A 22,023-nucleotide genomic window follows, 5' to 3' on the forward strand; every position below is an offset into this window, starting at 1 on the left:
TTAACCCCTCAGTTTTATGGATATTTATACCATGTGTCCAGTCTCGCAGAACTCCATCTTCCTCCACCCCATTTGTAATAGAAACTGCTCTTAAACCACTTTAACACATTGTTACTGAGATACTTCTTTTACACAGTACCTACCAAGCAGCAGATCAATACTCTTACACAGAGATTCCGATTCTATTACCACAAAAACCTGTGCAAACAGCCAGATGCTGAACAAAGAGCACAGCTTTCATTCCTAACATGTCTCCACTCCACTGGGAAGAAATATTTTGCTATGGTGGGCAAATAGAAGTTGGGAAAGAAATAATGGCATTTAAAATAATTAAGAAGCTTTGATTATAGCTCAAGTTTGAAGGACATAGCTAAAACAAATTTCACCTACAAGATGCTTATCGTTTATCACCAAACCCATCTGTTCATCTGCAGTCACAATGCTTCATTTGATGCTTTACATATTGCCATGACATTAGGCGTTTATGTTGCAGTTCAACACTTAAGACTAAAATGATACAGAAAAGAGATTACAGAAAAGAATGAAAATAAAGCATTGGGTAAGAAATGAGGGAAAAGAGAAGGGAAAGAGGAGAAAATGAAAACATTTTACTGTTCTTTTAAAGCCACTTTCAGTTAAAATTTTGTGACTTCAATTTCTTTCTAAATGTGCTACCAAAAAAGCTTTATTCACAAGCTTTTCATATAGTTATTGTATTTATCTTTCCTTCCTACCATTATTATGATCTCAGGCAATAAAACTGAGTTGAAATATAATTAGAAAGGACAGAGATCTGTCTATATGCAATGATACTAGCAACTTGTGGCACCAGAGGGATTTAACTTCTGTCTAAAACCAATTCTCCCTGTCCTTTCTTACATTACATACTTCTGATTGACTAAGGCTGCAGTACATCCTTTCTAGACCAGCTTTAATCATTTTCACAACTATGGTTGCTATGACAACAGGATGCAGCTTATCTGTGCTGTTTTCATTTTCTCCATTTGAGTTGCCATAACAACACAATCATCCTGCCTTTCTCCAATATGTAACAACTTTCTCTTAGGATTGTATTCTTAAGGACACTGGACTTCCCCATGAAGAAAGTAACAAAATTTACATAAGAATTTTATTTAAGTAATAAAAAATCCATTTTAAAATCTTTTGAGGGAAGAGTTAATTTGATAGGAACTTTCATCATAAAAAAAAAAAATTTTTAAAAACCTGATACCTGAAACCTGAAACCTAAAGACTACCATTAGCAGTGACTTACTTTTACACAGACTTCCCCAAGCAAAAGATAGCAATATCATCATGATTATGAGCTGTGGCAAACTGTTCATTAATACCTGTCCCAGGTAGAAAAATCAAGAATGAATACAGTTCTATACTGCATACTTTGCTGTGGTAATCCAACATCATTTGTTAGGAATACCAGAGCTCTAAGTAGTGGGCTTTATACTAGGTAAACTCCATTTTAAAATCTTTACCTTCAATTCAAGGCTTTCCATGGTAGTAGAATCCTGAAGAAGTTCATACACTTCAAATTCTTTTATAGTATAAATTGAGTATTTATAAAAACTCCTATTTATAGAAAAGATCAAAGAAAAGCATTTATTGTTCTAAATCGGCAACACAAATTTTTAAAAATATTTTGGCTACTATATCACCATATCCATTACTAGGACCATCATGTCAGTACATAAAAGTGTGTTTTTTTAAAAAAAAAAAAACAACTATCAATTGTTACAACCCTTTCTTGTACCAGTATTTGCTATAACAGGACTCCGTATATGCAAAAGGTTATTTTAATTTAATAGCTTAAATCATTAAATTCAGATCTTTTAAGCCCTTTGATCAGCTGACCAAGATACAGTAAAATCTCTCCCATAGTGGGAATTCTATGGCGGTCCAGTGGTTAGGACTCCACGTTTCCACTGCAAAGGGCACGGGTTTGATCCCTGGTTGGGGACCTAAAATCCTGCAAGCCGAGCAGCACAGCCCAAAAAAAAATTCTCCCATAGTATAAATATCCATGAATATGTATATATATTTATTGCTTATAAACAAAACATGGAAATATTACTATTTGAGGAGAAAATATGCAAATGTTACTAATGTTACTAAGATCCCCCTTAGTTCCCTAAGGCATCTAAAAGACTATTTATAATATGTAGTATTTTTATAGGATTGAACTAATTTTCACATATTAATGTAACAAGACACATTTTAATTTTAATCACAGCTGAGATAATTTAATAAATTTTGTAGTTTGCAGTGAACTGAAAAAGATGATTTATTTAACCAAACCTGAGGATCATAGCAGGATCATTTTCTTAAGTTCATTTTTTAAAGAAAAATTCCACTACTCTTCCAACCTCTGAAATAACAATTTAACAATTTGGTTTCTAGCCAGTTTTTTTTAAAGACTAAAGAGGAGAGGGTTGGCAAATGTAAACAGCAAAAATAATGACTGGATCAAGATCTGTTTTTGTTTTTTTTAATTAATTTATTTACTTATTTAGTTTTGGCTGAGTTGGGTCTTCATTGCTACGTGTGGGCTGTCTCTAGTTATGGCAAGCAGGGGCTACTCTTCGTTGCGGTGCGAGGGCTTCTCACCAGGGTGGCTTCTCTTGTTGTGGAGCATGGGCTCTAGGCGTGCGGGCTCCAGTAGTTGCGGCACAGGGGCTCAGTAGTTGCGGCATGGGGGCTCAGTAGTTGTGGTTTGCAGGATCTAGAGCGCAGGCTCAGTAGTTGTGGCGTACGGGCTTAGTTGCTCCACAGCATGTGGGATCTTCCCAGACCAAGGCTGAATGAACCCTGACAGCGGATTCTTAACCACTGCACCACCAGGGAAGTCCAAGATCTTTTCTTCAGAATCTTTTCCATACAAGAAAATGAGAACTCCAAAATAATGATAATTAAAAAAAAAAAAAAAAGGCAGCTAGAGCAAATGGATAGTTACACTACTTAAAGGATTGGTTGAGAGAGGGGGAATGGCAGCACAGAGGGTACTGACAGAAAAGGAGAGAAACTAGCACCAAATGGATTCCAATTCTGGGCAACCTGGATAGACTCTCACATGAAAATGAAACCAACAAACTGGGCTAAAATCGTACACAAAAGCCCATCTCTCTCTAACCCTGCTTTCTTCTTTCCATAGTACTGGTAGGGAACCTCAAGAAAATCCTTTCTAAGGCTTAAACTCCCAAGTAACTGTTACCTTGCAATAACTTAATAAATTAGCTGAAGCCAGTAGGTCCTAGGCTATAAGCAAAATGATGTAATTTTATTATAGTGCAATAATGTGAATTTAGGTGCTAATGCTGTTGAAATTGGAGTCTCAAGACTGGATTTTTGTGATGCACTTTGATAGGATTGGTGAATTATCTGTGCATGTGTGGCTTGGCATTCTTGGTAACAGCCACGACTCATCCAGAATACCTCTCAAGGCAGGCTCTGGCCTCATCACCAGGACAGTCTGCTGCGAACCAACACACATTCAGATCTATGCTATTGCTATCACACCTGCTGGAACTCACTGGTGGAACTGCTATTCCTGCCCTAATCTGACATGTCTAGCCACTCACTCCATAGGGACTTGCAGGCTACTGGGACATGCCCCTACCAACTCTTCTCAAGAGTGTGCTATATCCTGTCCAAAGTGGTAAGACTTTTAACCCTTACTCTCTCCAGGTTAGGGCCTTCCTTATTTCTCTTCTCTGTTCCTAAGATAAGTAGTTATGCTCTACTCATAATTAGTGAGTCTGTGATCTCTGTGTGTTTTGTAGAGAGGAGGAGAGTGGGGGAAGAACCTGCTTTTAGCTTTACTTTTGATACTACTGCGCTGGTCAAAGAGTTCGTTCAGATATATAATTGAGTATTTAAAAGGACCAAAAACCCTTATCTCATGAATAAACTAGTGTCCCCAATATAAGCAAAGTGAAGTCCACAAGCCAGGCGAACTGAATACTTCAAAATGGTACTTTTCCTGTGATTTTAAGAGGTAAGAATTCTATATATACACAAGAGATCTAAATGTACTTCTACATTCCAAGGTATGATGTAGTGATTTATAAAGCTTAATTATATCAGTCACTGGCAACTGGATCTGGAAAGGTCCAATTTCCAAAACTTAAAAATAATTTTATTGCTATTTGAACCATTCTGAATAACTTTTCCAAATTGAAAGAATAATTATCATAAAAAAATAAGTTATCAAAGAGTCATCTTCTTTAATAAGAAATTATAATGTACCTTTAGTCATCAATCTCCACCCCTAGCCCTACAAGAATATTAATCTTCCAAAGAGAATTGAAATGGAAACATCTTTTTGTCCAGCTAAACAATGTCCATATTCTGTAAAATCTTTAATTTATTTACTATAACATTAGAATAAAGGAAGACCTAGGTATGGATTCCAAAGCATATACTTAGTTTTAGAAGGGCACAACATATAGTACAAGAAGTCTGCATTATACTGCTATGCTTGTTTTAAAGATTAGTTTTCTCACTCAAATGCCTTTCAATGATGTATGAAATTTGAAGAGAATGTGAAAAGCAAAGAACTCAATTCTACCATAAGGCATCTTCCTCCTATGTGTTAGACCAGTTGGTTTCCAAAGTGCACATGCCAGGAGGTAGGCAGGATGATCCTTTGGTGTACAGGGGGAAAAAAATTAAACTTCTATTAAAATTAATTTGATATTAAAAAGAAATTAATGTTTTCTGATTTTTATAATATAGACTGACACTTGTTCCCTCATTTAAAAAAAAAAATAAGTTCATCTGTGTCATCTTTCTTTTAGATTCTGCATATAAGTGCTATCATATGATATTTGTCTTTCTCTGACTTACTTCACTTAGTATGATAATCTCCAGGTCTATCCATGTTGCTGCAAATGGCATTATTTCATTCTTTTTAATGGCTAAGTAATATTCCATTGTATATATGTACCACATCTTTATCCATTCATCTGTCAATGGACATTTAGGTTGCTTCCACATCTGTAAACAGTACTACAATGAACACTGGGGTGCATGTATCCTTTTGGACCATGTTTTTCTCCAGATATATGCCCAGAAGTGGGACTGCTGGATCATATGGTAACTCTATTTTTAGTTTTTTTAATTTTTTTTTTATTTTTAGTTTTTTAAGGAACCTCCATATTGTTCTCCATAGTGGCTGTACCAATTTACATTCCCACCAACACTGTAGGAGGGTTTCCTTTTCTCTACACCCTCTCCATCATTTATTGTTTATATAATAGATTTTTGATGATGGCCATTCTGACTGGTGTGAGGTGATATTTCATTTTAGTTTTAATTTGTATCTCTCCAATAATTAGAGATGTCAAGCATCTTTTTCATGTGTCTACTGACCATCTGTATGTCTTCTTTGGAGAAATGTCCATTCAGGTCTTCTGCCCATTTTTTTATTGGGTTGTTTGTTTTTTGGATATTGAGCCGCATGAGCTGTTTGTAAATTTTAGAGACTAATTCCTTGTCAGTCGCATCGTTTGAGACTATTTTCTCCCATTCTGTGGGTTGTCTTTTCATCCTGTTTATGGTTTCCTTTGCTGTACAAAAGCTTTTGAGTTTAATTATGTCCCATTTGTTTATTTTTGTTATTATTTCCATTACTCTGGGAGATGAATTGAAAAAGATACTGCTGCAATTTATGTCAAAGAGTGTTCTGCCTATGTTTTCCTCTAAGAGTTTTATAGTACCCGGTCTTACATATAGGTCTTTAATCCATTTTCAGTTCATTTTTGTGGTGGTGTTTAAGAATGACTCCCAAGACTGAACCAGGACGAAACAGAAAATATGAACAGACCAATCATAAGTCCTGAAATTGAAACTGTGATTAAAACTCTTCCAACAAACAAAAGTCCAGGACCAGATGGCTTCACAGGTGAATTCTATCAAACATTTAGAGAAGAGCTAACACCCATCCTTCTCAAACTCTCCCAAAAAACTGCAGAGGAAGAAACACTCCCAAACTCATTCTATGAGGCCACCGTCACCCTGATACCAAAACCAGACAGATATTACAAAAAAAGAAAATTACAGGCCAGTAACACTGATGAACATAGACGCAAAAATCCTCAACAAAATACTACCAAACAGAATCCAACAACACATTAAAAGGATCATACACCACAATCATGTGGAATTTATCCCAGGACTACAAGGATTTTTTCAATATTCACAAATCAATCAGTGTGATACACCATATTAACAAATTAAAGAAGAAAAACCATATGATCATCTCAATAGATGCAGAAAAAGCTTTTGACAAAATTCAACACCCATTTATGATAAAAACTCTCCAGAAAGTGGGCATAGAGGGAACCTACCTCAACATAATGAAGGCCATTTATGACAAACCCACAGTAAACATCATTCTCAGTGGTGAAAAACTGAAAGCATTTCCTCTAAGATCAGGAAAAAGACAAGGATGTCCACGCTCACCACTATTATTCAACATAGTTTTGGAAGTCCTAGCCACGACAATCAGAGAAGAAAAAGAAATAAAAGGAATCCAAATTGGAAAAGAAGAAGTAAAACTGTCACCGTTTACAGATGACATAATACTATACATAAAGAATCCTAAAGATGCCACCAGAAAACTACTAGAGCTAATCAATGAATTTGGTAAAGTTGCAAGATACAAAATTAATGCACAGAAATCTCTTGCATTCCTATACACTAACAACGAAAGATCAGAAAAAGAAATTAATGAAACAATCCTATACACCATTGCAACAAAAAAATAGAATACCTAGGAATAAACCTAAGGAGGTAAAAGACCTGTACTCAGAAAACTATAAGGTGCTGATGAAAGAAACCGAAGACGACACAAACAGATGGAGAGATATACCATGTTCTTGGATTGGAAGAATCAATATTGTGAAAATGACTATACTACCCAAAGCAATCTACAGATTCAATGCAATCCCTATCAAATTACCAGTGGCATTTTTCACAGAACTGGAACAAAAACCCTTAAAATTTGTATGGAGACACAAAAGATCCCAAATAGCCAAAGCAGTCTTGAGGGAAAAAAACAGAACTGGAGGAATCAGACTCCCTGACTTCAGACTATACTACAAAGCTACAGTAATCAAGACAATATGGTACTGGCACAAAAACAGAAATATAGATCAGTGGAACAGGATAGAAAGCCCAGAGATAAACCCACACATCTCTGATCAACTAATCTATGACAAAGGAGGCAAGGATATACAATGGAGAAAAGACAGTCTCTTCAATAAGTGGTGCTGGGAAAACTGGACAGCTACATGTAAAAGACTGAACTTAGAACACTCCCTAACACCATACACAAAAATAAACTCAAAATGGATTAAAGACCTAAATGTAAGACCGGACACTATAAAACTCTTAGAGGAAAACATAGGAAGAACACTCTTTGACATACATCACAGCAAGATCTTTTTTGATCCACCTCCTAGAGTAATGGAAATAAAACCAAAAATAAACAAATGGGACCTAATGAAACTTAAAAGCTTTTGCACAACAAAGGAAGCCATAAATAAGACGAAAAGACAGCCCTCAGAATGGGAGAAAATATATGCAAACGAAGCAACTAACAAAGGATTAATCTCCAAAATATATAAGCAGCTCATGCAGCTCAATATCAAAAGAACAACCCAATCCAAAAATGCGTAGAAGACCTAAATAGACATTTCTCCAAAGAAGATACACAGTTGCCAACAAACACATGACAGGATGCTCAACATCACTAATTATTAGAGAAATGCAAATCAAAACTACAATGAGGTATTACCTCACACCGGTTAGAATGGGCATCATCAGAAAATCTACAAATGCTGGAGAGGGTGTGTAGAAGAGAACCCTCTTGCACTGTTGGTGAATTGATACAGCTACGATGGAGAACAGTATGGAGGTTCCTTAAAAAACTAAAAATAGAATTACTATATGACCCAGCAATCCCACTGCTGGGCATATACCCAGAGAAATCTGTAATTTAAAAAGACACATGCACCCCAATGTTCACTGCAGCACTATTTACAATAGCCAGGTCATGGAAGCAACCTAAATGCCCATCGACAGATGAATGGATAAAGAAGATGTGGTACATATATACAATGGAATATTACTCAGCCACAGAAAGGAATGATGGTGGCTGATGAAAGGAATGATGATCATCAGAGTGATGGTGGCCTCATAGAATGCGTTTGGGAGTATTCCTTCCTCTGCACTTTTTTGGAATAGTTTCAGAAGGATAGGTGTTAACTCTTCTCTAAATGTTTGATAGAATTAGCCTGTGAAGCCATCTGGTCCTGGACGTACATTTGTTGAGAGGTTTTTTGTTTTTTGTTTTTTTTTAAGAGCAAAACCATAATTTATTAGAAGAATGTGAGGTAGTTCAAAGAATGAGTACAAACATCAGGTAACTAGGAATAGAGCAACTTCAGGATATAGGCATGGTTCACTACCTTGTCCAAATGCTTCCTTTGGAATTTTTTTTTTGAATTTTATTTTATTTATTTTTTATACAGCAGGTTCATATTAGTTATCTATTTTATACATATTAGTGTATATATGTCAATCCCAATCTCCCAGTTCATCCCACTGCCCCGCCCACCACTTTCCCCCCTTGGTGTCCATACGTTTGTTCTCTACACCTGTGTCTCTATTTCTGCCTTGCAAACCGGTTAATCTGTACCATTTTTCTAGGTTCCACATATATGCATTAATATACGATATTTGTTTTTCTCTTTCTGACTTACTTCACTCTGTATGACAGTCTCTAGATCCATCCACATCTCTACAGGAATTAGAGAATTTCATTCCTTCATATAAGAAAAAGAAAAGCAATCCAAACTGGAAAAGAAGAAGTAAAACTGTCACTGTTTGCAGATGACATGATACTATACATAGAGAATACTAAAGATGCCACCAGAAAACTACTAGAGCTAATCAATGAATTTGGTAAAGTTGCAAGATACAAAATTAATGCACAGAAATCTCTTACATTTCTATACACTAACAACGAAAGATCAGAAAGAGAAATTAAGGAAACAACTCCATTCACCACTGCAACAAAAAGAATAAAATACCTAGGAATAAACCTACCTAAGGAGGTAAAAGACCTGTACTGTGAAAACTGTAAGATGCTGATGAAAGAAATCGAAGACAACACAAACAGATGGAAAGATATACCATATGCTTGGATTGGAAGAATCAATATTGTGAAAATGACTATACTACCCAAGGCAATCTATAGATTCAATGCAATCCCTATCAAATTACCAATGGCATTTTTCACAGAACTAGATCAAAAAAAATTTTTAATTTGTATGGAGACACAAAAAAGACCCCAAATAGCTAAGGCAATCTTGAGAAAGAAAAACGGAGCTGGAGGAATCAGGCTCCCTGTCTTCAGACTATACTACAAAGCTACAGTCATCAAAAGTGTGGTACTGGCACAAAAACAGAAATGGAACAGGTCAGAAAGCCCAGAAAGAAACCAATGCACCTATGGTCAATTAATCTACGACAAAGGAGGCAAGACTATACAATGGAGAAAAGACAGTCTCTTCAATAAATGGTGATGGGAAAACTGGACAGCTACATGTAAAAAAATGAAGCGAGAGGGCTTCCCTGGTGGCACAGTGGTTGAGAGTCCGCCTGCCAATGCAGGAGACACGGGTTCGTGCCCCGCTCCGGGAAGATCCTACATGCCGCGGAGCGGCTGGGCCCATGAGCCATGGCCGCTAAGCCTGTGCGTCCGGAGCCTGTGCTCCGCAACGGGAGAGGCCACAACAGTGAGAGGCCCGTGTACCGCAAAAAAAAAAAAAAAAAAAAAAAATGAAGCTAGAACATTCTTTAACACCATACACAAAAAATGGTTCCATCATTTGACCTGATATTAGACAGTCAAATGTGTCACCTACGAACCAACTGTTCCACTGGCAGACTGGGAGTTCCATAATACAAAGGGGTTGGCAGTTATGGCCCCTCATTCGTTCATTGTTTTTTGATTATTTTTTCTACTTTTCAAATTTGTTCTAATTAAAAAAAAACAAAAACAAACTCACTTAGGGACGTCCCTGGTGGTACAGTGGCTAAGACTCTGTGCTCCCAGTGCAGGGGGCCCAGGGTCAATCCCTGGTCAGGGAACTAGATCCCACATGCCACAACCAAGAGTTCACATACCGCAACTAAAAGAAAAAGATCCTGCCTGTTGCAACAAAGATCCTGCACTCAGCAACGAACATCCCACGTGCCGCAACTAAGACCTGGCACAGCCAAATTAAAAAAAAAAAAAAAAAAGCTCATTTATGAAAAATTATCATATGGACATCAAAACTGAAAAACAGTGTTGTTAGATTTACTTCCTACAATGACTTCATGAGGTAGGATGTGTGGTTTATCATTATCCCTGTTTTACAAGATGAGAAATAGGAAGAAAGTACAGACAGGAAACAGAACCAAGGGCTAAGGAACTCCAGCATTTGTCTAAGGGTCAAATGGTTATTAAACCATCTGGCTCAAGAGAGTGCTCTTTCATTATACACCATTGCCTCTTAACATTTAAAAAACAAAACAAACAAACAAAAAAGCCATCTTCCCTACCAAAGGTTTTCAAATTTTAGTATTTAATCCAAGGTAGGTGTCTTCTAGGTGAGTTCTAGAAAACTCCTTATAGAATCTAATTTAAACTAATCTCCAAGAAACAAGAAAAAGTGGTGGCCTCCGGGGAGGGAAAATAAATGCTACAAAGATAAGTAAAGAGATTTTCTGATATATACCCTTTTGTATTTTTTGAATTTTGTACTGTGTTGCATGTTTTACATATTCAAAAACAAATATTTTTATAACTCCATATATTGATTTCTATCAATAGTTAACTTCTATATATCAAGGCTTATTATAAAGCTATGTGAATAAAGCTGCATGGTACTGATACAGGGATAAATAAATAGAAAAGTATACAGAATAATGAATCCAAAATCAAACCAATGCATGTAAGGACATGATTTATGATGGAGGTAGCTCTGCAGATCAGTGGAGAATACATATTCTTCCAGCAGATGATGCTTGGGACACTGGAAATCCATATGGAAAAAAATGAAATGAAATTCCTTACAAACGCAAAGATCAATTCTAGAGAGACTAACATTCTAAATGTAAAAGGCAAAACTATCAAGCTTCTAGTGGAAAATATGAGACTATTTTCATAACCTTAGGGTAGAAAAGGCTTTCTTAAAGAAGTCATAGAAGCACTAATTAAACATCCACACACACACCCTTCAATTCATCTATCAATCACATCCAGTGGAAGAAACACAAGCTCAACCACAAACAAAACAAAAAGAGTCAAAAGTTAACCAACTAGGCTCTGATTAGGGAAATGTGGGCTCTAATCCAGGCTGTCATCAACTGTAACCTTGAACAAGTCACATGACCTCTTTGGGTCTCAGTTTGCTCATTTTTTTTTAAGTAGAAGCGTTATATAACTTTTATTTTATATATGTCCACAGATGCTTGTATAACATACAATGACTACTTCTGAAGCTCATAGTGTTTTTTTCCATGGCACAAAGAGACAGAAAGGTTAGTGACACACACATGTTACAATGACTCTGGGTGGAGACCTAGAGAGCACACATTCCAGAGGGAGGGCCGTGGTACCTGCACAGCGACTGTCCCACTAAACCACTGCAGGAGGACAACGGAGAGGCGAGGCCCGGAACCATTGTGGGCAGAGGCACCCAGTCACCACAATCAGATGACTTATTTGAAAAAAACCTCATTACGAGGGATCCAAAGCTGTTCTGCTTTTTCCATTTTAAGTTATTACAGTGTAATAAAACTTCACTCTTTACCAAATCTTAGGCCAGTGTTTTACTTGGATGGTTCTTAAATACAAATATTGACTTTTGTTTGCCCTTAGTGCTCACATAAGAAATCAGTTCCTTGTAAAATATGTCTGATAACAGAGCTTGGACCAGCCCACACTTTGTCATTGTCAGCTCACGGCTGTATGCAACTGACAGTATCACTCACCATGGAATGTTTCAAGAACTTGTTCATATCCCAGGGAAGCAAAGACTATAAACTACAAGTGCAAAGTTGGAGGAAATGTAAAAGTAGAGAGACAGCCAGAAACGTTTGGTCATAAGGTGTAGAAGCCCCAGCTAATCAGACTGTTCCACAAAGTTACTCTTCACATAAACATTTAAAAAAAAGAACTTACATGATGGCTTTTCCATTCCTACAGAAAACATCACAACAGACATTCACATTAATTTTCTAAAAAAGTTCAACCCAAACAGCAGGGTTGGTGTTTAAAACTTAAACTGTATAAAATATTTATATAACATTATTTAAGTCCTATCCTTAGCACTTAATAAAATCCAAATGGCCTAATATGGAAGTTTCCCACACAACAGTTTAAAAAGCATCTACCTGATACATGATTTTTAGGTTCGGTCATGATTGTTTTAAAGTTTTATTGTAGGCTTTGTTGCTGGATACAAAATAAAGGCATACAACTGTCACAAGTAAGGCAGGATGTACAAAGTATGAGCAGTAAAAACCATTTCAAAATATAAACTCGTTTTTTTTGGAACACACTCTACCAAAGGCTGCCTGTATTAATACTTTTGGCATAAAACAGTAATGTTTCCCTCAAAGAGCAGACAAAACCCATCCTGGGCTTCCCTGGTGGCGCAGTGGTTAAGAATCCGCCTGCCAATGCAGGGCACACGGGTTCAAGCCCTGGTCCAGGAAGATCCCACATGCCGCGGAGCAATGAAGCACATGTGCCACAACTACTAAGCCTGCGCTCTAGAGCCGCGAGCCACAACTACTGAGCCTGTGTGCCACAGCTACTGAAGCCCGCACGCCTGGAGCCTGTGCTCCGCAACAAGAGAAGCCACTGCAATGAGAAGCCTGCACACCACAACGAAGAGCAGCCCCTGCTTGCCGCAACTAGAGAAAGCCCGTGCACAGCAATGAAGACTCAACACAGCCAAAAATGAACAAATAAATTTATATTTTAAAAAAAAGCCCACCCATACTTTAACACACAACCGAATCTCCTTGGAACTACTCTACCAGCCTAGTCTCAACCACCCACATTCGTCACCACTCCCCCTGTGCGTCATGGACACAGAGGAGACAGGGAGGTAGGTAACCGAGAATGTCCGTCCCACACAAGCGCCGTGCAGACAGCAGGGATCCAGTGCGGGCCACCCAGGCCCCACGGGCACACATCCTCATCCACAGTCGCACACGTCCCTTAAACTAACATGAACACACACACTGACTGGACCCAAAGGGATCTGCATGTCCTCTTGGTCTACTCGCTGAAGGCCGCTCCACACTGTGTAAGAATCAGAGGCAGAGACAGGAAGAGATTTCCAGGTGACAACTACATTGACAGCAGGCGAGCCATCCTGAGGCTGCTGGTGTGAGCGGTGGTCCTGTCTGAACGCCAGAACAGAGTCTGGGGCTGTGTTTAATTTCTTCTAAGCAAAGGGCAGGGCATCCGCTGGGGGCAGTAAGCCCCGCTTAACGGGGCAGAAGGCCGAGGAGGAAGGAATGGAGCCCACCGGGCAGTGGTTTGTGCACTATGCCTGTGAGCAGGCCAGGCGGCCTTCCCAGGATGGAGTGGGTCAACAAGGAGGGCAGGGGAAGGGGCAGCTTTGCCCTTGGTCAGACCCTGCGGGGTCCCAACAAGCACCAGACCACAGATCAGCCGAAGGGACAACAGGCCTGCCCCTTCAACAGATGTGGGCAATGTAGATCCGCTCCCGCTCGTCATCCTCGTCCAGGTGGTGGGAGCAACCGGCCACCCCACCTGTGGCCTCCAGAAGCGCGCTGTCAGGTCCCCGGTCATCCTGGGCCTCATACAGCAAAATATTCAGGGTCTCCTCATAGATCCGGGCTTCGGGGAACTCCACCTTGGTCTGTTTCTTCTCCGTGGTGTAGACGATAGAGGTACAGCAGACTTCAGCGATCTTGTGGCCCTGGCTGTAGAAGGACCAGCAGCAGATTTCATCCCCAATGACATCCTTTATGAACAGGACCCTTCCATCAAAGCACAGAGACAGCTTTTCAAACAGTTCGATGTTCTTCAACATATTGTCGTCAGAATTGCTGGTATACGAGTATTTGTTGTTACTTCTGTTGTAGGGCAACTTCACGGCTGGCTTATTTGAAGTCACTATAAGTTTCTGTTCTTCCTTGGATGAGGTGATAACAGGAACTCTGCAGAAAGGCTCATAAGTATCTTTGTTTTGCAGGGCTGCCTGGAACTCTTCCACCAGGCCCTGGACCAGATAGTACTTGGCTTCTTCCTGCAGCTCCTCAGTCTCCCGGTGGCTCTCGGGCAAGGGGACCGCCCCGTCACAAAGGTAATTGAGTATCGTACCATAGAGCTTCTCACACTCGTCAATGAGGATCCAGCCTTCACTGTCCGTGAGCATCTCTATGCACCTGCTGAACACGGCCTTCAGCCTAGTGTCCTGCTTGGTCAGCATCTGCATGGTGGTGTAGTACAGGGCTCCGCCCATGTTCAGCTTCATGTACTTGGAGCTGGGGCTCGTGCCCTTGAACGAAGTGGTGTGGGTCGCAGCCACTGGTACTGCTGAGCTCACCACACTTTCTCCTGATATCTCTTCCATGAAAAGCTGGAAGACACTGCAGTCTCCAAACCCGGACTGAGAGACACAGGAAACACCCAGCTCGCATGAGCCTGGGGCGGAGGCGAGGCGTTCGCTCATTTTTAAAAGGAAGAAGTCATAGTCTATGATTCAAACAAGGCCTTTTGCCCAAAGTGTACTACTACTGATCTAAAATGACCATAAACCACTGTTTTTTGAATGAGCTAAGCAGGTGGACAGATTCCCAGTGTTGATACCTTAAGAGGATGAAGAAAAAGGGAAAACGATGTTTCCCAGCCCTCCCAGAGCTGAAGAGTATAAATAACTGAACATGCTGACAGTGTTTAAGGCTCACCGTGACACAAAAGAGTGTATTCCAAATCTCCTAGATGTAAAGTGCACTTATTAGGGTAAATTGACGTTGCTGGGCATTTGCTTGGTCATACTCTTTCTTTAATAAAACTGATAAAAGAAGAAACAGCATGGAAATATCAGTAGATAGCAAATAAAGTATTAAGTGTAACTATCCATATATCCCTGACAAGTAAAATTCTATCATCACAGATAGGGATAAATTGTGGCTGCTTGCCTGGGTGGCTAGGGGGATTAGAAAATTAAGAACAGGACATTCCAGTAGGATGTTTGATACCCACCAGTCAAGTCTGTACCCTTTTTCCTGATACTACCAAATAACATAATATTTCATTAGCTTCTCAAAATGCTGTTTTATGATGAAGCTCAGACCTGATAGTCATACCCTTATTAAAGTCACAATTACTTATGTTGAAATGGTAATTATCAACAACAAATTTTAAATTAAAATACATTATGTAACAACACTAAAATAAGGCTAGATCGGGACCCATGGATAGGATTCAAGGATCTCTGAACCTCTTGAAATCATGTACAAAAGGTATACTCATGTGCATGTCTGGGGAGAGTATCTCATGACATACAAAAGATTTTCAGTGAGGTCCATGAACAAAAAAATTTATGAAGCTTTGAGTTAGATAACCCCTCTAGACTCAAAGCCCACACAAAATTAGTGACATCTCAGTCAAAGCAAATAACTGACCCACTTATTAAGGAAGTAGAACTTTGTCTCCTTCTGATTCATCGCATTTTCTCTTAATCCAAGTTCAATAAAAGTCAGTCTCACTTTAAAATAAAAATTTTTTAAACTTCATGGCTTCAATTAAGCAATTAAAACTTCAGCCCAATAGTGCCCTCCAGGGTTTCCGTGGTGGCGCAGTGGTTAAGAATCCGCCTGCCAATGCAGGGGACACGGGTTCGAGCCCTGGTCCGGGAAGATCCCACATGCCGCGGAGAAACTACGCCCGTGCGCCACAACTATTGAAGCCCGCACGCCTAGAGCTCATGCTAGGCAACAAGAGAAGCCACCGCAATGAGAAGCAGGCGCACCGCAACATAGAGTAGCCCCCGCTTGCTGCAACTAGAGAAAGCCCGCGTGCATCAATGAAGACCCAATGCAGCCAAAAATAAAAAAATAGTGCCCTCCAATTTCAAAACTCAAATTTTAACTACAATATATTCTATTTCTCAATAAGAAAGAGAATCTCTTCTTTAATCCTTTCTACCAGGCATCATTCTTTCTAGGTTCTGGGTACATTTTCACATCAATTGAAAACAAGATCTCACTCTTTCTTACTGGTTTACATAATTAATTGGAATTGTTAGTCCAAATTCATCAATCCCTGAGCCTTTTTTATTTATTTATTTATTTTTGGCTGTGTTAGGTCTTCATTGGTGCGCGCGGGCTTTCTCTAGTTGCAGTGAGCGGGGGGCTACTCTTCATTGCGGTGCGTGGGCTTCTCATTGCAGTGGCTTCTCTTGTTGTGGAGCACAGGCTCTAGGCACGCGGGCTCAGTAGTTGTAGCACGTGGGCTCAGTAGTTGTGGCTCACGGGCTCTAGAGCGCAGGCTCAGTAGTTGTGGTGCAAGGGCTTAGTTGCTCCGCAGCATGTGGGATCTTCCTGGACCAGAACTCGAACCCATGTCCCCTGCACTGGCAGGCGGATTCTCAACCACTGAGCCACCAGGGGAGTCCCAATCCCTGAGCCCTGAAAAAAGCTACTAGTCAAATCCTAGTCTGGTCAAAGTTTGCTGACTGATTCCCACTCCTGCTTCATAAGTACATATTGAAAACACACACACACAAAACTTACTAATAAGAACTATAATTTACCACCAACTACTCATAAGAAATTATAGCTCTGCTGACTGGCAAGTAATTTGCAAAAGCAGACCAGTTTAGCTGCATAAAATAAATATCTACCTGCACGTACAAGCACTAGTCAGGGCGTGAAATTAAACTTTTTATTCGGAAGTAAAGAGCTGCTTCAAGGCTGTGATTTAGTCTGGGAAACAAATAGTAAGGTCATCCTTTTCTTTCTGATGTTTATAGCATTTCTAATAGGGGAAGCAAGGGAGGAGGACAATCTGGCCAAATTCCATAGAAGCAAAAATATCTCTATGACATAACAAATGTGCCACTTGCTTTACTAATTGCACAGACCTAACAGAACCAAGTTGTTGAAATGTATGCAGGGATCACTTAAATCCTGAAAGCCCCAAATGACCACAATGGACATCTCATTCGGTCAAAACTAAGGGATCAGTGTTTAAGTGAAGTAAAGAAAATCCCAACAAATATAAATGCCACAGTAAGTTTTAAAACAGCCTACAGCCATTTTCATTACAACACAATTGTGAATTAGATTAATGAGATACTATTCAGTAATTTAGCCAATTCCCATAATTTTTCCAACATTTATCAAAACCAACTAATACAAACTTCAACTTATTCCACTATACTATAACCACACTACTCTCATGTCTACCAGAGAAAGCAAATAAGTAGAAAAAAAAAAAAAGCCCAAATAATTATGAGCAAATTGCCTTGAAAGGCCTAGAAAAGCCACAGTGAGTCTCAAAGTGTGATCCCAGAACCAGTGGCATCATCTGGAAACTAGTTAGAAATGCAGATTTTCAGGCTCCACCCCAGGCCTATGGAATGGAAAACACAAGCCCTCCAGGAACTTCTGTTGCAGCTTTTAGTACCACAAGCCTTTAAAAACTAAACCCAATTATTTAAGCAGCTTTAGCAGTGTTTTCCACCGAGGATAAAAATTATAAAGCATATAACCTATAAATTAGAATGTAAAAAGTACATTTTAATTAGGCTAAGTTCAAAAACAAAAATAAAGGGACTTCCCTGGTGGTGCAGTGGTTAAGAATCCGCCTGCCAATGCAGGAGACACGGGTTCGAGCCCTGGCCCAGGAAGATCCCACATGCCGCGGAACAACTAAGCCCGTATGCCACAACTACTGAGCCTGCGCTCTAGAGCCCGCGAGCCACAACTACTGAGCCCGTGTGCTGCAACTACTGAAGCCCGCGCACCTAGAGCCCATGCTCCGCAACAAGAGAAGCCACCGCAATGAGAAGCCCACACACCGCAACGAAGAGTAGCCCCCGCTCGCTACAACTAGAGAAAGCCCGAGAACAGCAACAAAGACCCAACTCAGCCAAAAATTAAATAAATTAACAAATAAATTTATAAAAAAATAAAATTAAAATGACAAAGTTTACATATTATCTTCCCAAAATAGGAAACAGTCACCACTTCAAAGTCAAGAAGGAAAAAAAAAAAAAACACTTAGAACTGCCTAAAAATAAATGGGCTGATTTTACCATTTCTACACAACAATCATCAGTGGATGCCAAAACTATAGGGAGAAACAATGCTGGGAAACAAGTTATTTACACAGTTTCCAAGTTTCACTCCACTGAGCACTTATTAATTCCAAATATACCTTTACAATGGAGAAATCTGGTGAATACAGCCTTAATAAAATGATCAAACTTAGCATCACCGATAAAGGAACAAAATAACATCGTGTACTTTCTGATGTAATGCACTGAGAAACTACAACATATATTCCTGCCAAATTTTTTAACCTGAATCTAACCATGGACAACAATCAGACAAATCCAAATGAGATACATTCTGTAAAACTTGCCTGGACTCTTCAAAAACTTCAATTTCAAGAATAAAAAGACTAGGGAACTATTGTAAATTAAAGGAGACTAAAGAGACATAACTATGTGTAACATGTGACTGGATCATGAATTTTAAAAAAGGAGGCTATAAAGGACACTACTGGAACCATTGGGGAAGCCTGAATATAAACTATATATTGAATAGTAAAATGTTATCACTGTTAAATCTCCTGAGTGGGATCCTGCATTGTAGTTATGAAAGACAGTGCCCATGTTAGGAAATACATGCTTTAGTAGAGGTGAAATATCATGATGTCTACAACTTTCAAATGATTTAGAAAGGAAAGTATAGCTATACAGAGAGGAAAAAAATCAAATATGGCAAAATGTTAACACTTGGCCAATCCAGGTGAGGGATATATGAATGCTTTTCTCAATTTTTCTATAGATTTGAAAAATGATTGATACCACCCATTCCCCTCTTCAAATCCATATTTCTCCAACTGTATGATTTTTTTTTATTTATTTATTTATTTATTTATTTGACTGCACCGGGTCTTGTGGCATGCAGGATCTAGTTCCCTGACCAGGGATCCAACCTGGGCCCCCTGCTCTGGGAGTGTGGAGTCTTAACCACTGGACCACCAGGGGTCCCTCCAACTGTATGATCTTAAGGAAGTAACTTAACCTCTCTGTGCCTCAGTTTCCATGCCTGTAAATCAGGGATAATAACAATACATACCTAATAAGGTGAGAGGATCAAATGAGTTAATATATGTTGAGTGCCTAGAATCCTACACTGTACATACTGAGCTATAAGTGTTTTCTGCCATTATTGCTGTTATTTTATTATTACTACTGCTACCACAACCCAAGGTTAGAGAGACAAAGAAATGTAGCTTGGATACTCACAGTCCTATATATAACTTCCAAAATATTTTCACTATTTATAATTTCACCTAGTCCTCACAACAACTCTTTGAAGTAGGAAGAGAATTATTATCAAAATTATAATAATTATTTAATAATTATAATAAAATTCTAAGTTATAATTATAAATAATTATATTATATTTAATATAATATAAATAATTATATTACATTTGCTATAATATAAATAATTATATTATATTGAATATAATATAAATATATTATAAGTGATTATATAATTATTATAAATAATTATAAAAAATAATAATTATTATCGAATTATTATCGAAACAATTATCACCTTTCCAGATGAGGAAAATGAGACTCAGAGGTTAAGCAACTTGCCCAAAGTTTTCTAACTTCTAGAAAGCAGTATAAGTGAGATGAGAACTAGGTCTTGTTTTCACTATGGCACAATATAAAATTTACATCACAATCTTAACTGATTAGTAGGTATTTTCAAAGAAAGCACACCAAGAAGACATGTAGAACTCCTGATACTGTCAGTAAGAGACAAAAGAAGTTATCACTAGTCCATTCAGCAAAACAGATGTCACTTTCCAGAGCTTTGATATTCTCCTTAAATACCCTTGAAAACAAGGACCAAAAAATATGAACTCTTATAAAAAGAGATTTATTGTATTTTTATAGCTTATTACATACCTTGTAACAATCATTTTGTTAAACGTGAATGTCAGTTTTATCTTCGGTCCCTTTTTTCCTGGCTATTTACAAGCTTTGTAAGAATTGTTCCTTAATTAGGTCTAAACATAGCTTTATATAAATGGATTCCTGGAAATAAAATGTTCAGACTTAAGGAATGATTGTTACAGAGACTGTAACAGGCCGTAAAAAAAGAATGCCACTTTAAACAAAGATTTCTTATTTTAATTAAAAAGATAATCATCAGAACATTCCTACACTTAACAGAACCATTTAAAGAAGCTTCTTTGGGAAAAAAAAATATGTAGGATCTTATGCAGGCTTCCGTGTATAATTTGTAATATATTTAAACCAAAGTCTCAGTTGATCCTATGGTATGAATTCTTTTTTTTTTTTTTTTTTTTTTTTTGCGGTACGCAGGCCTCTCACCGCTGCGGCCTCTCCTGCCGCGGAGCAACAGGCTCCGGACACGCAGGCTCAGCGGCCATGGTTCACGGGCACAGCCGCTCGGCGGCACGTGGGATCCTCCCAGACCGGGGCACGAACCCGCGTCCCCTGCATCGGCAGGTGGACTCCCAACCACTGCGCCACCAGGGAATCCCAGTATGAATTTTTATATACTGTCCCTACACTTTAATGATACATTGAAAGAGAAAGAGTTCCAAATGAGATAAACATCATTTCTAATTCTTTTTAACATGAATGCTTTCAAAAGATTATGAGTATTTTTCCATAAGATATTGATAAAACACATTTAAGAATACTTAAACACTTTTTAACATGACCACATATAAACATATCTAGGGTCACGCAGTTTATTGATGCAGTAGGTATATGTCAAGTAGAGGGACTATATCCAGTGGACTACCGTATAATCAAAGATGATACATACCTGTATAAAAGGAGTTTCTATTCTCAAACTCTGATAAAAACTGAAACAATCATTCTTATTTTCAAAACATCACACCTGGATAAGACTGGAGGGTATGAAAAACCTTTGGAAGCATGATTTGATAAGGCAGGATTCTTTTCGATTAATTTATTTGACTTTTTTTTTTTTTTTTTTTTTGCGGTTCACGGGCCCAGCCGCTCCGCAGCATGTGGGATCTTCCCGGACCGGGGCACGAACCCGTGGTCCCCTGCATCGGCAGGCGGACTCTCTACCACTGCGCCACCAGGGAAACCCTATTTGACTTTTAAATTGTCCGTTTCTAACCTAAATTTGTTAAGTTAGGCAAGATTCCAAGAGAGAATGAAGTAGATCTTATAAGCTGTCACTATAATTAACTGCAATTTGAAAAACAGATGCATCAATATTCCTCTACTTAAGTCATCTTTTCTAAATTACACTGAATGCTACACATGAGTCACTACTTGACTGTCTATTTCTGCACCAATATATTCCTGGAAACTGCTTTAAGTGGACTATATTTTCCCAGGGAAACAAGTTCTAATCAGGAGGCTATTTCCTAACTGAGGACTTGGTATCAAAGAAAAGTACTGACACGCCTAATAACATCAAAACAAAGATTCAATAATTATAAACCTCTATCGTTATTAAAAATAAAGAAATTACACTCCACCTTCATAAAATGGGAATGACATACCAATGATCATTAAGTGTGTGTTGAAAGTGTTAAAAAAAAGTAACTCTTCCACATTTACTCATTAAACAAATTTGACCTTAAGCTAATAACCAACTAAAACACTAAACATTTAGTTAGCAATCATCTGGTTTGCTTCTTATA

General features: G+C 38.6%; 1 protein-coding gene and 1 pseudogene across 21 annotated transcripts in view; both read right to left on the bottom strand.

Moving 5' to 3' along the window:
- The window catches only part of BTRC (beta-transducin repeat containing E3 ubiquitin protein ligase), a 184,128-nt gene that overhangs the window by 144,047 nt on the left and 18,058 nt on the right, over positions 1–22,023 (bottom strand). For 2 of the 21 annotated variants that reach the window (XM_073794050.1, XM_073794046.1), the window contains exon 1: positions 1,491–1,526. The exons of the other annotated variants lie outside the window; for them this stretch is intronic. In XM_073794050.1, coding sequence (XP_073650151.1) covers positions 1,491–1,511 — 21 coding nt within the window. In that variant the 5' untranslated portion in view covers positions 1,512–1,526. Of the gene's footprint in view, positions 1–1,490; positions 1,527–22,023 lie in introns of those variants that run through there. 21 annotated transcript variants of the gene reach the window in all.
- On the bottom strand, positions 8,878–16,491 carry LOC101318374 (BTB/POZ domain-containing adapter for CUL3-mediated RhoA degradation protein 3 pseudogene; annotated as a pseudogene).

The sequence above is a fragment of the Tursiops truncatus genome, chromosome 16 (genome assembly GCF_011762595.2).
Source record: "Tursiops truncatus isolate mTurTru1 chromosome 16, mTurTru1.mat.Y, whole genome shotgun sequence".
NCBI classification, from domain to species: Eukaryota; Metazoa; Chordata; class Mammalia; order Artiodactyla; family Delphinidae; genus Tursiops; species Tursiops truncatus.